Raw genomic sequence first — 18,545 nt, forward strand, 5'->3', positions numbered from 1 at the left:
CATACACGAAAACAAATAAACAGACAAAAATGTAAGCGTAGTTTACTTTAGCTTGGCAACTAGGATCCACACATTTTTACTTTCTCGTATACAGAGTATAGAGAAAGTATTGTAAACGTGCAAAAAAAAAAATCATTTTTTTTTTTGCAAATCTCGACGTTTTACACCTTCTTGGGTCGGAAAAACATAGTTTTGCAATCTTGTCCTTATGTCTCTCTCTGTGTATATGTGTGTATGTGTGTCGGTGAACATGATAACTTGAGTACCGTTAAAGCTAGTTTGATGAAATTTCATATACAAGTATTATATCAAATTTGTAGTTCTGAATCAACTTTTCAGCGATTTATGATAGACGGAAGTCGAACTTCTTCTGCTTTAAATTTTTCATAAACATAGCTTGAGTACTGTTTCAGATAGATAAATGGAATTTCACAGGTAAATAAAAGATCTAATTGTCTGCATTCTGTCAAATTTTGAGTAATTTCCGTTTACCGGAAAAAGTAATTTACGCTATTTCCGATTTCTCAAAAAAACGAATGTGAATTTATAAAGTACTAATAATATTCCGCACTATTATACACATTTTGTTTAACGTTCACTGGATGAGTAATTGTTTTTTCGACGATATTCTATCCTATTTTAAAAAGTTTAATTAATTTAAAATTGATTAAAATTTTTGTCTATATTCCGACTTGCCATACCACGTATTGTTATATAAAAATGTTCAAAAACGTTTAGGGGAGATCACTCCCGGTTTATCTGTTTGCATCACGCACAAATTGAACTAGTTGTGTCTAATTACGGACATAACTTAAATCTACAGGACAATATCCCTAAACACTTCTTGATTTGACGAAAAACTGTGTTTTACGTGCATTTATTTTAATATTATTATGTGACTGAAGTAAGTAGTCTCTGTCGAAACCATTACTGTTGACATCCGTTCTAGTATTTTTATTTTTTAACTATCAGTTATTGTGATCGATGTATGTTAACGTACTATCCTATAGTATATTTTATAACACGATCTTTTAATGGGTATTTTTTGTGTAGATTTTTTTCACACATTTTAATAAAACTTAGTGTAAACTCTTGAACAAATTAGATTTAGGTAGCTTTCGTCATATTTATAGAACTATAACTTTTACACAAAATATAAATTTATATATACATACACCACATATACAGTCACAAACACACTATCACACACAGAGTTAAATTTATTCAGGTGCATGTTATGTAGAAATTGTTTAAAAAATAAAATATTATACAAGAGTTTCTTTTATCTATGCTGAAGTTGAAGTTTATTTTATAACTCTTTTATAATACCCTTACACTTAATGCATTATTTAGCTGGGATTTGGGCACATGGCACTTATGAAGTTAATCACGGTCAAAAGATGTGTTATAAGAATTTTACAATTTTAGCTTTAACAACGACTAAACTAGGCCAGTATAGACTTTTAAGGGAAATTATGATACTAATGATATTTAAATTGCTTACTTGATTATTTTGTATCAACTCTTCTTTATTAATACAGTCCAAAATTCAAGATTTGTAGTGTTTAATTATCCGATTTTAAAAAAAGCAAAATAAAAAGTATAAAATATATGCAGCATACAACAATACCATAACATTAAAACATATTATAAAATGTATCCACACAATATATACGCTGCTTAAGCATGAAATATTTTGACATTATTTAAATTCATACCAGCTGTTTCGGCCAGGCCCTAGCCTAGCCTGTCTATAAATTCCATTCTTTTGTGTTTAGTAAGCAGCAAAAACCGGCATTGCCCGGGTTTTAGAAATATAACACTTTTAGAATTGTGTTTCAAACACAAACGCAAACGCAAAGCAAAGATAAACGCAAACACAAACACAATCAAAAACGCACAAATAAACACAAAAGTGAACATATATCCTAACCCTCACCACAACTTCATCCACTGTAAAATTTAAAAATCAGGTCTTAAGTAATGATAAGATAAATAATAATACAGAGCCGTGCCGAGGGTCTTTAAAAAATAAACCTAATTACAATAATAGCAGCATTTTAAATTATGAAAATATCTAATTTTATTATATCCTCATACCTGATTTTATTTTAGAATGTTGAATCTAATATATAAAGTTCAATTCTATATGTTTGTTTGTAATATGTTTGTTTGTAAAATGTGTGTCGTGGATTACTAAGGAATATAACAAAAAAAACAAACAAAAAATCAAAACTTTGATGGATTAAAGTGTTAGATTATTAAAGTGCTTATGGTCTAAATATATGAGTTAAAAATTTAATACTAAAAGTGTTGGGAAATAATTTTCATTTTTCAAACTGATAGTAATAATTCTCGGCATGTTTATTAAATACAATTTAAAAAAATATCATCTTTTACGGAAATTCTAATTATGTTTGAAAATTATTTATATTTAGTCCTTAGTACTTACTTCCATTTGATAAATTAGGAAAACACAATTACTTCCCTTTATAAAACATTGCATTAGTGGAAAAGAATTTACTTTTTATTACTTTGTTTTGGTGTTGGGAAAAAAATAATTACATAATTAGCGGGGATTGATCAAGTGCAAATGTTGTAGGTATTTTTAATACTGCCTTTTATTTATTCTATACACTGAACTTACTGTTTACTAATTATTTTTTTCAAAATCAATAACAGTTACTAAGCCAGGTCCTACATGTTCTATATGTTTATTTCTTTCCGTTTACGGATAAGCTTGGAGTATTATAATTGTCCTCTGGCGCACAGACAGGGTGCTACTTGGCGACCCGGGCCTCACGTGTTCGGTTTGGCGCCTACGTTCGTTTAAATGAGTGCAAAAGACTATGAATAAGTTGTGGTATTATAGTCGTTTATTAAGCTGAAACAGGCGATTCCGCCGGCGCCCCATCATGGTGCGATTTGGCGCCCCGGGCTAGACTGTGAGAAATGTGCGATTATGTTCGCGTTTGTATTTTCTTTGTGTTTAGGTTGGGTTTGCGTTTTGATTTTGTTCGTTTTCGTTCTTTCTTTTTTGTTTTCGTTTGTGTTTTTTTTCTTTGGGTTTGTGTTTGTATTTGTGTTTGTGGTTGGTTTTGTGTTTGTGGTTGGGTTTGGGTTTGTGTTATCGTTTGCATTAGTGTTTGCGTTTATGTAATGTTTCCTTTCTTTAGTTGTGTTTTGGTTTTGGTTTTGGTTGGTTGTAGTTAGGGTGGGCAATGCCGGGTATATGCTGATTACTAAACACACATGTCAAGTTTCTTTACAGATAGGTTTCAGAAAGCTCTTTTATAGACACCTGCACCAAACTACAAGAAGATATACAATTTTATATGATACTAGCCGTCCCGATTTGTGTTGTGTTTTGTTTGTGTTGTGTTGTGTTTTGTTTGTGTTGTGATTTGTTTGTGTTGTGATTGTGTTGTGATTATGTTTGTGTTGGTGTTGTGTTGGTTTGTGTTATGTTCGCGGTTCTTTTTTTGGTGTTTTGGTTTTGGTTGGTTGTGGTTAAGGTGGGCAATGCCGGATATATGTTGATTACAAAACACACATGTCATGGTCCTTTACAGATAGGTTTTTCACAGAGGCCAGAGCAGGGCCTGGCCGGGACGGCTAGTAAATACTAAATATTAAAATACAGAAGTCAATAAATATGAAACTAAATTGCACCGTTGTTGAACGCAGTGAAAAATATTTAAATTACTTATGCAAGTAGAATTTTGCAAAGCGTCTTTACGTCACTTTATGGATAATTGGTGAAACGCCGTGAATTCTCGAAGGTTCTGTTAAAAAAAGAGTACACAAAGAAAATAATTTGCTTTTAATATATATTTATTAAATCTATAAGCATAATATATAATACCGACTAGTAAGCAGTGATTAAACCAAAAATGGTAAAGTATAATATTATCGTTCTCACTTTTCTATTATATAATTAGATCTATATCGTATCATGCATAGTTTTGTTTACCATTTGTCACTTGTTGATATGGGTGTTCTTCAAATTGAGCACCTTCTGTCCCCATGGTTGGCTTTGTGTAACACACATCATAAGTATTGTGGTCAACACCACTACACTTTCTCTTCCAGATCCTGGTAGTAATTGGTCAAACAATATAATTATAATTGTTTGGTGTGTATTTAATTTAAATTGTATGCTATGTTAGTAATTGTAAGTAATTTTCACACAAAGTTCTAAAATTACATAATATCTAAGTACCCATTTGATAATATTGATAATTTTAGTTCTTCATATAAACTAATACTAATAGTTTCGCTATCTGTCTATGTATCTGTCTATCTATCTATGTATCTGACAAGAACGCTCTAGAGAAAACACAAGCAAATTAAAAACATGCATAGTAAAACGGAAGCGAAACATGACGTCACATTGACAATACAGTAGAAAATAGTATCAAGCCGGAGAGTGCACACAATAATATGACGTCCTTGATTCTCGAGTAAACATTGAATTAAAAAGCCAATATTGTCTTATCTTAGGAGTGGTTTGCGTGAAGAGTTTCTTTCATACAATTCTTCGGGTAGGGGCGAAGCCCATCCCCCGCGTAAAAACGTCTAGGCCGACCACCCCCCCCCCCAACTAATACTCTATAATAAAATTACAGCCTAATTCATGTGTCTAATCTAAAAAGTGGTTTGCGTGCAGAGTTTCTTTCATGGAATTCTTCGGGTAGTGGCTAAGCGCGACACCAGTGTTTCTTTCAGACTTTTTCCTCCCCGGAGGGAGGAACTTTTTATAATCTAAAAAGTGTTTAGCCCCGCCCAGGTTCTTCCTTTAGTTTGTATGATCTACAAATGCGACCAGTGTTTCTTTCAGAAACGGCCTTCGGGCGAGTGTCCATTCGGGCATTTGCCCCTTCGGGCAAGTGTCCATTCGGGCGTTTGTCGCATTCGGGCAAGTGTCCATTCGGGCGTTTTTTGCATTCGGGCAAGTGTCCATTCGGGCATTTGTCGCATTCGGGCAAGTGTCCATTCGGGAAATCGGCCCTCGGGCAAACGGCATTCGGGCAAGTGTCTTTCGGGAATTTGTCGTAGACCCGGTAAAACTATTGGTTAGCCTCTACGCGCTCATCGAGGGCTAAAACCTGACCGCAAGTGAAATGCTCCTTACAACTATATCAACAAAAGCAAAGTGGAGGTTGTTTGATTGTTACTCGCACCTATTAGAACTGGTACTTGCAGGTAAGATTGTTCTTGACTGAGTGAAAGGTCCGCTCTAATCAGAGGCGTAGCGAGGGCGGGTCGGGTGGGGCGGACCGCACCGGGTGACACAATTTAGGGAGTGACACCATGGCGAAAAATTGCAAAATGTACAGAAGAAAAATGCTTTTTTTGCCAATTAGATTGCTGATTACTTAAAGTTTAATAATCTTTTAAGTACAAACCAACAAGAGGTAAGGGGGTGACACCATGAAGTGCCGCACCTGGTGACACAATTACCATATACACTTATAATATCTGTGAAGTATTTGCTTTGTTTTCATCAGCAATTAATTAATTATGCGTTATTATTAATTAATTTTCACAGCTATTTGAAAACAATTCACTATAAATATTGAAGGAATTTTATTTTATCTAATCATTAGAGCCGTGTGAGGGGTTAACCTCGAGCTACACTGTGTCTCTGTAAGGGTTCCACTACCAGAATCAGTCATTCCAATTCACAACGTGACAAACGATAAGGACTTGACAAAATGTCTATTATTTCACCTTTCTGGTTTCATTCAGCTACTAGGTTAAAAAATTCTTCATACAATTAGAATTATTTTTGACATTGCGCGGAGTACCAATCACATCCACTTTCTAGCCCGATTGCACACCGATACATTATCTGTTGTCAATTACTCCACCTCCCATCCATGATCACAGTGGCGTAGCGAGGTCGGGTGTCACCCGGCGCGGCACTTAATGGTGTCACCACCCAGAGGCGTAGCGACACTTCCCGTGGACAAACTTTCAAATTTTCGATTTGCACCCCCCCCCCCTTCAAATTTTTGATTTGCACCCCCCCTCTCAAGTTTTTCTCTATACATTTTGCTATTTTTTGCCTTGGTGTCACCCCCCCCCCCCTAAATGGTGTCACCCGGTGCGGTCCGCCCCCCAGCCCCCCCCCCCTCGCTACGCCTCTGCATGATCATACCTTAACAAAATCTGCAGCAGGATGTTACCTACCTCCTGAAATTCCCCATCGGTTAGCGCAACGTTAACCCATCGATAACTGTAACGGTAGCGGTAAAGATAACGGTAACGGTTAAAATAATTAATTATTTTAATTTTCAGATTGAATATAAATTAGAGTGAGACGTTTGTATTATGTATGGATGAACAGTTTTTAATGCATTTAAGTATGTGTCAGAAAAAGAAGCCTATTACATTAATATTTTAAATCTGTATCTATCCTCACAAGCCGATGATAGAAACTGTTATTCTAAAGCGAACAAGAAGGCAATGCAAACTGATGATGTAAATAACATGTCTGATGCATTTTAGGGCAAAAAAATACTATAAGAAATTCAACTAAAATGTCCATGCTTAATCATAAGTGCAACGACTCAGCAGGCAACATAAAAATTTCTTTCAACATTCTTTGGAAGTATTCCTGAATTTATTTAATTAATAGGTTTATTAAATCTATTAGATGAGATGCATAAATAAACGGTCTACAAAGTATAGTTAATATGTTTCTTTAACCTCGGCATATGGTATTACAGTGTGGTGGTCTCAAGGCCGTCCAAGAGAGTTGGATTTATAATCTGAACCAGAGGTTTTAGGGATAGCAAACGTGTTCTTTAGACTACAACATCCTACCGACATTTATCAAGCGAGATAAGTGAAAAAGAAGGAAAACTATTGAGTTTTAATGATTATAAACTAATGCTACGTTTAAAATGTTGGTGTTATATCGGCTAAGTTCAGTATTGGTTAGAATTATTATAGGCTTATGTAAAGAGTAAAATCATAGCAATTTTTTTTTTCAAAAACCTAAGCAAAGCTGGGCAGTATGTCTAGTGTTTTATAAAATACAATTTTCCCCTGATACTCACGGACAGCAAACATAGTTGACACACATGATGAGAACAATCGCTGCTAATACAACAGCGGCACATGCGACACAGATCAAAATGGTCTTCAATTGCTCGAATCCTAGTGGTGGGTGAGCTGTTACAAGATTGAATATATATATATATATATATATATATATATATATATATATATATATATATATATATATATATATATATATATATATATATATGGGAGAGTTGTGTTTTTAGTAGATGGACAAAGGAGAAAAGCAACAGCGCATCATTTCGGAAATTTCTTTGCCAAAATTTCAATGTTCCCACAGAAATCATCAAGTGAAACTATATCAATAACTTACTTCTTGCACCAGCAGTAGAGAGAAGAGCCTAAAACATTTTAAAAATATATTTTCAATAATTTGAACAGTGTTAACTTTTTTTTGATCCAAACTATCATATTGTTAGAGTAAGTGCTTGAATCGTTTTATGATGTGGTTAATAATTGATATATCTGTGTATGTTTAGTACAAATTACAACTCAGATTAAAAAAAAAACATAATGCCACAAACAAGCTTTGTTGAGAAGTGTGATAATATGTCCCACTTCTCACCATGGGCGTTCAGTATCTCACATTAAATTTTCGTTTTAATGGAATAGTTGTATATGTGCAGTCAGTATTTATCCTACACTCTATCTACGTAAAACATCTATACGTTTATTGTTTTTACTAAATTACACGACTGTCCCACTTCTCACAAGTTTTACCACTGTCCCAAATCCGAGTAACATGATGATTATTTAATTTTGTTTCTTATAAGTCTACATTTTCTTTCCAGAGTTTTAATAACTGTTAAACCTTGAACAATTGCATATTTAAGCGACTTAATTCTGGGATCAATCTAGACATATGAAAGAGACATATTGTTGTTGTTGAGAGGTTAAATCGTTGTCCCACTTGTTACCACTCTCCTCTCTCTAAATGTATAAATATGTAAAGAAAAGATAGATAGATAGATAGAGAGAAAGAGAGATAGATAGAGAGACTACATATATGGTTATATATATAAGTATATTTTACATTTTGAAAGGGAATATACTTTTACTTTTTAAAAAAAATTTAAGAGGTGATTTTATGTTGATAAAATTCTATAAAATACTCTAATGTTAAGCTTTTAGCTCTGACTGTGTTAAATTTGTTTTTGTGATGTTGTTTCCAGTTTATTTTTATTAAGATGTCCTCATTACACACTTGTTAAATTAAAGTGAGTAGAATAATAATAAAATTTTGTCATTTTACGCCCCTCCCCTAGGATAAACATGGCACACCTAGTTAAAACAATGATTTAATGGCCACCTGTTTTAATTATTAAAACACATACACACATACATACACACACAGACATAAGGACAAGATTGCAAAATTATGTTTTTCCGACTCAGGGAGGTGTAAAACGTCGAGATTTGAAAAAAAATTCGATTTTTTTTTTGCACGATTACAAGACTTTCTCTATACTTCTTATATACGAGAAAGTAAAAATGACAGAATATGTGCACATTGCAAAAATGTTTAAAGTCAAAATTTAAGAATATCACTATCCAAATTGCAATTTTGGTCTAATAAATACCATTTAATCCTTTTTAGATTTTTTTTAATGGCATATACTTGTCTTTATCTTTTGCATATTTTACTTTTATCTTTGAATTGTTTCTTTTTCTGTAGTTGACATTATTCATCTTCTTCACTGCACATATTTAGCTACCATCACCACTTCATGGCTTAACACAAAAAATCTAACTGTTAAGTGCACACAGGCCCACAAATTAGTCAACGTATTTGTTTAGGTCTCCAAATATCTTGGTACCAATGGTTTGCTCGTAAATGTTTTCTCAAGCACTGTCATTGATACTTACGATTTAAATAATGTTCTAGGTAACTAAGCATTAATGCTTCCCACTGTTTGTGTGTCTAACTGCTTGTTTTAAGCCATTTTATAACATTAATTTTGGAGAAACGTGAAATTACGGCTCACCCGTATCGCTTATCGATTGTATTTGTGTAGCATCCGTAATAGAAGCATGTAATTATGAAAAATAGTAACATTTAAGGTTTTATATATATATATGGTGAATCGTTAATGGAGGAGTAATGTTGTCTTTAAAATGTGCATTCTATTCTTTTATTTGTTTCTATTATAATATCTTTCTTTGAACTTAGTACCAAAATAAAAAAACAACAAAAAAAAAAAAACAACAAAAAAAAAACAAAAACAAAAAACAAAAACCAACAACACAAAATGCGTACAAATAAAATTTACAATATAAGAAAGTCCCTATTAAATTCTAGGTACCTTTGTGACACTGACGAATAAAATAATATTTAAGTTTTAAAACAGTCTGGGTACTTACCAGTGCATGTGTTTTCATCGTATCTTATGTCACAATTTATGTGTATAGTATCTCTTTGTAGTACTGGTGAAACAAAGTGTGCTACATGAATATTTTAAAATTATACTTCGCCGAAAATCTATAATTTAATAGTAATTATGATTCTAAAAAAATATAAATCTATATAAATTTGATACAAATAACGGAATAAACTATTTAAAAATAACTAGTATATATTTGGTGCATATGTTGTTATCGGCTACGATGAAAAAGGAAACTGTAAAATATTTATTTTTCTAATATTTTCTTTACTAAAAAGGCAATTGTTTACAACTATTAAGCTGATAAAAATTATAAATTACGTAAATTTGTTGAGATCTATGTTTTAGATAAGTATTTTTTTTACACAGGAGTTTAAACTAAGGATTTCAAACAACATACCCAAAATCTGTATCATAGTAAAAACGTCCGAGGATACAGTATATGACATTTGTTTGGCGTTTACACAGCTGAAAATAGTAATAATAAATGTTCACATTTATTGAAAATTAAAAAGTACTGTAATTTCACATTTTTTGGTGTATAGATATTATTTGACTAGATAAATGGCCCGTTGAGGGAAAAATACATCGGGCGCTAGATTGATAGTGTTGTCTTTTTATCTATACCGAAACCAAAACAAAAAAATCACCACCCCAACTTGAAATTTAACCGGAAACGATAAATGTCTCTGAAAACGGATATTTTTTCAATGATCGGCATTTTAACCGGATCCGGAAATTTAACTTGAAATAAAACATATAATTAGCCTAGCATTAATCATGATAATAACGCTTACTATACATATTACTTTTCCGATCTTTTTTTTTATTGTATATGTACTTTCACTTCTAAATTAGACAATTCAATTAGACGATTAATTGATTTAATCTCTATTACCAATGACGTTATTATTATTGTGTATCGTTTTCGCATTCGATTTTTCATTCTATTTTTAATTCAACAACCAACGCCATTTTAATTTTGTGTAGTGACGCTAAATGTAGAAATTACCACAATACTTATCTGGTAACCTTGATCTACAGGAAGTTACTGCACATATATAAACAAAATAGTCGCAGTAATACCCCTAAACCTGGCAACTAAGGTCAAACTTGACAAATGTCACATTTAGAGTTTCTTTCAGGAAGGACGGGGATAGGAAAGGGTTGTTGACCGAGCCCCCATAAGAACGTCTACCACCTCCTCGAACGAAATAGAATTTATATATGAAAATATATACTTTTACCAGTGTCCACCCCCCTTCCCGGAAAATTTAGTCTTACTTTGGTAAAAGAATATATTTTCAATATACATTGAATTTCGTTGGGGAAGGAGGGGGGGGGGGTGCGTGGCGGTCGGTAGACGTTTTTCTGCGGGGGGGGGGGGGGGGGGGAAGGGAGCATAGCCTACCAAAAGAGATGCCTGAAAGAAACTCTACATCTAGACACTTTTAAGGATGACGTCATTACTTTTGTTTCATTAAGTTTCGTTATGAAAATTTCCAATAGGTTCCATGTGACGTCACTGTCATGAGAAATTTCGTTTTTCGTTTGACAGTGAACATTTTTACAAGGAAGGGGGTTTAATTGGCTTTATGCATTTATTGATCCAAGCTCACCTTATTTTTGAAAATGTCTTAGAATCATTTAAATATTGCAGTTTTTCTTGACACCGTATCTGTAGATTAGTGTTGCTGCTGAGAACGAGGACAGAAACATTTAATGTATTTTCGGATTTCACCGTACACTGACTGGTTTGAGATGGGTCACGTGGTTGTAGAGAGAGGTAAAAAACTTCACTGGTCTGGAAAAGCTTTTTGGTTTTCCCTTCTGTCATATCAAATACTGTTCTGTTGTCTGGAACTGAAGCGAATCCAAAATATTTAAACATTCTTTATTTATCTCCATTGAAAATAAAATGAAATCGAGGTATGTTTGTCTTTTTTTTTTGGAATTTAAGTTAAATAATAAAAATAAATAAACACATCTTTACACTAAAATACGATATTAACGACAATCATAAAACATTTTAGATTCCTCAAATAACATACTTGTAGGGTAACAGGAGTATGTAACATTGAATCGTTCTGGTTTCACAGGTTGCTCATCGCAGTACGCAGTCAAAATACTTCCATTAAGCAAACATTTTCGTTGGCCATTACACGATTTTCTCACATCAACCAGAAGTTGTTTTTGATTCAAGTCAGACCAATCAATTAAATTTACTGGGATGTTACATCCTGACTTCTATTGTTTCGAAATAAATTCGATAAACATATTCAATAAACTTTATTGAAGTTTTGTTTTTATATTTTGAAATTAATAAAATTATATATTTAAATTAATAACATTATATAATAAATGCATTTCTTTTTATTTTATTCACTAGGTGAATGATGAATACAAAAAGGTGACGATTTACATTTTCTTTTTTCACCCCACTGATACAATCGATGAACATTGTAAAGAAATAATTAAAAAAAAAACACTAAAGATATACAACTGACAGCATGAATACCTCATATATAATCAATAAATCTTCAACAATCATGGCGTAGTTTTGATTCTCATGACATCCATCTTGCGTATTGCCAGCTAGAAGCACACCGGTGTTGTTAGATTTCTCTAGTTGGACGCCAACTAACGCAGCTCCAACTAAGTTACCTAAAAGAGTTTTTTGTTGTTCAAATGTTTAAAATTTTGAAATCTAAGAGTTATAGGTTTTAACTTAATGTGTTGAGTGGAATGGGATTCATTCACATGCTTTCTAGGGTTTATGTATATATATATATATATATATATATATATATATATATATATATATATATATATATATATATATATATATATATATATATATATATATATATATATATATATATATATATATATATATGTATATATATATATATATATATATATATATATATATGTATATATATATATGTATATATATATATATATATATGTATATATATATATGTATATATATATATATATATATATATATATATATATATATATATATATATATATATATATATATATATATGTATATATATATGTATATATATATATATGTATATATATATATATATATATATATATATATATATATATATATATATATATATATGTATGTATGTATGTATATATATAAACGCATAACCTAATATTATAATAAGTAGGCACAGAATAGCTGTGTTCGGTTTGTTTCGTGAACTGTTAACAACTGTAAATGAATCCAAATTTGCATTCTGCATTTTGGTAAGTCAAAAGCCTGGAAATGAAACATAAACATTTAATTCAAACATTCATTAAAAAAAATAAATGCATGAAAAACGTTTTAATAAGAAGCTTTTATATAATAATGCACTTAAAAAGGAGAAAATAAATGCTTTTCTTTAAATATATAATAATACACTACTATTTATATAACTATAAAGAAAAGCGATTGTAGCCACACAATGTATTGTATACTTTTACTAGTATTTAGGAAGAGACTCCCGCATTTCTTTCTAGTTATTTAAATATTAGTGTATTACACTATATTTATAGAAAATAATTTATTTTTTTCTCCGTTTTAGTGCATTATTACATAATAGCTTCTTATTATAACGTTTCTCGTGAATTTTTGTCAGTACTTAAATTTTTTTAATTCAATAGAGTTGCATGACTAAAAAATATTGCGCACAAAATAATCATGATAATGCGAATAATAGTACGTCACTCTACACATTTATGACAATTTTAGTTAATTAATAAAATATTAATTATTCATCCAATTAAGTATAATCTGATTATAATAAATAATTTTAAAAAAAGCAGACAAGACGTAAATCCAGCACACATGTTAAATAATTGACATATCCTGGTCAAAAGAAACAAAAATTATCCTATTCTGACTAGCTTTTATATTAATTAGGAAGTGTGTTGGAGTGTTTACAAAGCTCTACAAGTTACATCCGTTTAAATGTTTTATTCATAGGCCAACAGTATCCTTGTAAGCACTAGTATCAACTTCTTTTCTAGAAAACTCTTAAGCTGTTTCACGGGAAATATCTTCAACAGAAACTAGTTTGATATAAAACTGTTTAGATTTAGTTTGGATACCATTATTATTGTTAAATTATTAGTTTGGATGTTAGTATAAAAAATACAATGTATTAAATTGTATGGTGATTATAATTATACAATTTATTTTATTGATGGAATAATTATTAAAATATAACACAAAAAACATTAAAAATTGCTAATTATTTAAATTACTTAGTTTTTTTAAAATTGCATGGAAATCGTTTTATAAATAATAGAAACTATTCGGTTGCCAATAAAATCGTTGAAACTTTCCATATTCATTAGTCTCCGAAGAAAACGCAAAGATTGTAAAATATTCAATTTAATTATTAATTAAATAAGTCACTATAAATCAAAGTAATGATTGTCTAATAACAATAGGGAAGAAAAAAAGATTAAAAGCTAAAGCATGTTTTTTATTTTGAGCTTATCTTACGGATGTTTGGGACAGATACTTGTATTTTAGAGAACACACGCTAATGAACGGGTTTTGTACCAAATATTTTGTCGTATGTTTAGTTTTAAATTTGGAAATGATTCTTTAAACTATATGAAATAAAAACAAATATAAAGTTTCTTAAAATAAGCTTTAAAATGAACCGAAAATCAGAAAACAAAAAAACATCATTTCTTCAAATGAGAGCACAAGTTAAAAAATATTTTGCAAAATGTGACTAAAATTAATAATTATTTTATAGAATTCAAGGCATTTTTAGAAAACAAACACAGAACGAAGAAGCAGGATGTTTAATGTATATTTAGCTTCTCACTAACGCCCTTCGACCAACATGCTTGTAGATTCATAAGCTTAGTCGTGACACGGTTCATGTTCTTAATCTGATCATTGATCTTCACTTGATGAGTAATAATAATTTTTGTCACCAAGCCTTAAACTTGTATTATTACTCTAGTATAAGAGTTTTAAATTAATTGATGTTTTGTAAAACAAAAGACTCTTCCTGCAATACAAAAATATTTTTTCTGTAATATTCAGTTCAAAGTTTTTTCCCAGTTCAACTAATATTGAGATATTTTATATTTCTAACAATTGTTTAAACTAGCAACTTATTATCTCTATTTTTACATAGTGTAAGTAATTCAAATTGTATGTATTTCATTAGAAAAGTTCCATACATTTCGTAGTAAAAATAAAATTATAAACAAACTGAATAATAACTCATTTTTTCTTGCCTATGTTAAACTTTAAAACACGATTTTGTATCCAAGCTTTATTTAATAATATTGACAGTTAAGAAGTTATTTATATCAATAGTACAGTCAATATGCACGGTTTATCTTGCATTTCAGTTTAGTAAATAACTTTATTGTTGATTTAGTTAAAAGTATTTTGACATTGTTCATGTATATATTTTTCATAAAATTTGCAACGTTAAAGATAATAATAAACTTAAATATACATTTAATTATTGACATAGCACCTTTATCAGAGTTTTCTGCCTTTTCAAGGAACACATTTTTACTTTTTCGTATACGAAGTATAATTGTAATCGTGCAAAAAAAAAATCGAGATTTTTACAAATCATGACGTTTTACACCTCCCTGAGCCGGAAAAACATTGTTTTGCAATATTGTCCGTATGTCTGTGTGTGCAGTGTGTGTGTGTGTGCGTGTTTCTTTGAACAAGATAACAGAATACCTTTACAGCTAGGTTGACGAAATTTCATATATAAGTATTATATCAAATTTGTAGATCGGTATCTACTTTTCAGCGATTTCCAATAACCGGAAGTGGAGGTTTTTCTACTTTCATTTTTTTTTAAAAGCCTGGAACTTGAGTACTGTGTCAGATAGATAAATGAAATTTCACATATAAGTAAAAGATCTAATTCTCTGCCATCTATTAAATTTTGAGTAATTTTCTTTGACAAGAAGTAGTAATTTACGCTATTTCCGATTTCTCAAAAAGCGCATGTGAATTTATAAAGTACTAATAATATTCCGCACTATTATACACATTTTGTTTGTCAGTTGTTTGATTGCTGTGCGTCTCCAATTCTTCCTTTGTCCTTCCGTGTTTTTTTTCCTTTGAGGTGTCTACCCAAGCGCCATTCCTGTGATGTCGCCTGTAAGCGTTCTTATAATTACTCACGCCCAGAGTGATTTTAACTGTAAACTGGAGCTGGGCCTTTAGCTGGGCCTGGAGCTGGGCCTGGAGCTGGGCCTAGAGCTGGGCACATAGTTTGGTCAATAGCTGTAACTGCGTGTGAAAACTAGACTTCACCTTTCCTTGATTATTCCAAAATACAACTAAAACAAGCTAAAAACAACATTAAGTAACAAAAACATTGGGCGTCATAAATGGATGCTCCTAAGAGTGTGGCCCGTCATCTAGTGCTATCTGTTGCTTGCTGTGCTTAGTCCAGTTCCTGTATGTTATTGACGATTTTCTACCTCGTGTGGCTGGACATTCTCTGTGTTTTCTTTTTACATCTCAACATTAAACAATGCCACAAAAGTCTTTTCTCATTTGCTCTAAAACATTGTCTGTAGATTTACATTTTCGTGCTGCCGATGGATTAACTCATTTTTAGTGCTTAAATATCTTGTCTTCGGATTAAACAAACACAATCTACCTTTTTTTAAAAATTAACCGACGAAATTAAAAAGTAATATCGACATAAATTGTTATTTATTACAAAGCCAAATGTAGACACATGTATATAAAATAGTCCTTGAAAAAACAGAGTCGTTTTTGTCAGAGAGAATCCGAACCCACTACTCCACACAGGTAAAGAATTTAAAAATAGGCACTATGTTTTTTAATAGTAATTTTGATAACTATTTTACTTTGGATAAAAGTAACTATATTAAATAAACCGGGAGTGATCTCTGTAATGGATTGACGATAGAAGCATGTGGTTGTATATAAAACGTTTATTGGCCTTCAACTACATGATGATAAGGAGAGAGAGCGGAAGTGACGAGAGACAAAGATATATATACATGTAAGGGACATCACTCAAGATAACAGTATACATATAATACTAATACAAGAAGAGTGAGTTCCCTTGACTTCACAAGTCTCACTATATTACATCCCTTTACCCTTAGTAAACACAACACATCTCTCAATAGAACAATTTGCAGTATCCTAAAATCACCAATTATATTGTAACATGAACACTATGGTAGATTACATCCTTACAAACAATGCACAATATGTTACAACATAATTAAAATACAAAACAATGATGTCAAAGTCCTTTTGACCTTTAAAATCATAGGTCTAACTTATTTGGGACTTTGATTGTCCTACTTGACCTTCTCAGTGGCTTTTGATTTGGTGACTCAAGATTCTGACCATATGGCTTCTCTATCTCAGGAGGTCTAGGATCAAAATCATTAATTCCAGAATTTACATTTTCTGACTCCAGACTACTTGGTTCACTCATATCAACAGAACTTGGTTTTGGAACAAACTGAGTTGGTGTGAACTGTTCAATTTTGGTGGGATTGACAGATTCACACTTATTATCTGCACAAGTTATTTTTAACTGGTCTGCATGTCTACGGACAATAAGTCCATCATTTGTTTTTACTTTATAAGACACAGGTCCTGTACATTGAACAATTTGACCTGGTATCCATTTTTCCTTTCTCCCATAATTTCTTAGATACACATTATCATTAACACCAAATTCTCTTTCAATGAATGTTTTGTCATGATTTAATGGAACTATTTTTGAATTGGCATCTGAAAGTATTATGCTGTTATTCAGATCCTTAACTGACATAGATTTCTTTGATTGATCACTTTTCTCAGGTAATCTGATAGTGCTTTTTAGTAACCAAAAATACTGTTTAAAAGTAATATCCTGGACCATATCACTTTGCAACTGTGATCCAGTATTTGAAGTGGGTGTATTAAATGGCAAAAATCTTTTTTCTTTTGATGTTAACCTTTTAGTTTCTGTAAGTGCTAATGATGTTAGCAAAGTTGTTTGATGATCACATTCCTTCTTACTAATGTATTCTCTTTAAAAGCATTTGAAATTGTCATATCACCATAATCATTTATTAAGTTACAAATACTTTGTTTAGGTAACTCTGACTGATAATGGACTGCATCTTCTCCATCTTTTAGACTTAATTCCATTTTTCTTATTTTACATGGCCTTAAGTCATCATTCACAGACTCTTCAGGCCAACCATTCTTACAGTACTCATATACTTTTATTAAGCACTCATCTTTTTGTGTTTCTCTTTTCATATCATTCACATTTATATTGGAGTTATCCATGATAGTGAAGAGAACAAATACATCTTCTGGTACATAGCTAAGGCTTTGGTTTTTTTAAAGGTAATTTACTAAGACTATCTGCACTATTCTCAGATCCAGGTTTGTATTTCAATTCATAATTTTATGCAGTTAGTGTGATAGCCCATCTTTGAATTCTTGGTGAGGCATGCTCAGGTAGGGTTTTGTTTTCTCCAAATAAACCTAGCAATGGTTTATGATCTGTAAAGATGGTGAACTTCCTACCAAACAGAAACTTATGAAATTTCTTAACACCAAAAATGATGCCTAAGCCTTCCCTATCTAACTGAGAATAATTTTTCTCAGCCTGGTTCAAAGATCTACTGGCAAAAGCAATGGGTCTGTCACCCTTTTCATCTATTTGGGATAAGACTGCTCCTACACCATCAGGTGAAGCATCACATGTTAATATAAGTCTTTTCCCTGGGTCATAGTGAGTTAGTAAGGTGTCAGAAGACAAAGCCTCTTTTGCTGTATTAAAAGCAGTATCTTGTTGTTTACCCCAGTGCCAAGTTGCATTTTTCTGTAGCAGCTTGTACAGTGGTGATAGTTTACCAGACAGATTCCCTATGAACTTTGCATAGTAATTTATTAAGCCCAAAAAAGCTCTTAGTTGTTGGGTATTTTCAGGTTTGGGTGCTTCTTTAATGGCTTTTGTTTTCTCAGGTTGAGGTCTGATACCTTGCTTGCTTAATATATAACCAAGAAAACTAATT

General features: G+C 31.6%; 2 protein-coding genes across 2 annotated transcripts; both read right to left on the reverse strand.

The window, feature by feature from the left end:
• Positions 1-2,264: 2,264 nt before the first annotated feature.
• On the reverse strand, positions 2,265-11,326 carry LOC131942173 (uncharacterized). The gene is made up of 6 exons (XM_059301902.1): positions 11,093-11,326; positions 9,874-9,941; positions 9,454-9,516; positions 7,068-7,182; positions 3,974-4,095; positions 2,265-3,785 (listed from the first exon to the last, which is right to left on the reverse strand). Exons 1-6 carry the CDS (start codon positions 11,308-11,310, stop codon positions 3,736-3,738), a joined length of 636 nt encoding a protein of 211 aa, XP_059157885.1. The 5' UTR covers positions 11,311-11,326; the 3' UTR covers positions 2,265-3,735.
• Positions 11,327-11,480: 154 nt separating this feature from the next.
• LOC131942183 (uncharacterized) lies at positions 11,481-13,426 on the reverse strand. Its single transcript, XM_059301911.1, has 4 exons — positions 13,380-13,426; positions 12,643-12,753; positions 11,992-12,137; positions 11,481-11,720 (listed from the first exon to the last, which is right to left on the reverse strand). Exons 2-4 carry the CDS (start codon positions 12,734-12,736, stop codon positions 11,481-11,483), a joined length of 480 nt encoding a protein of 159 aa, XP_059157894.1. The 5' UTR covers positions 12,737-12,753; positions 13,380-13,426.
• Positions 13,427-18,545: the final 5,119 nt, after the last annotated feature.

The sequence above is a fragment of the Physella acuta genome, unplaced genomic scaffold (genome assembly GCF_028476545.2).
Source record: "Physella acuta isolate Inbredline_101_S28 unplaced genomic scaffold, ASM2847654v3 ptg000393l, whole genome shotgun sequence".
NCBI classification, from domain to species: domain Eukaryota; kingdom Metazoa; phylum Mollusca; class Gastropoda; family Physidae; genus Physella; species Physella acuta.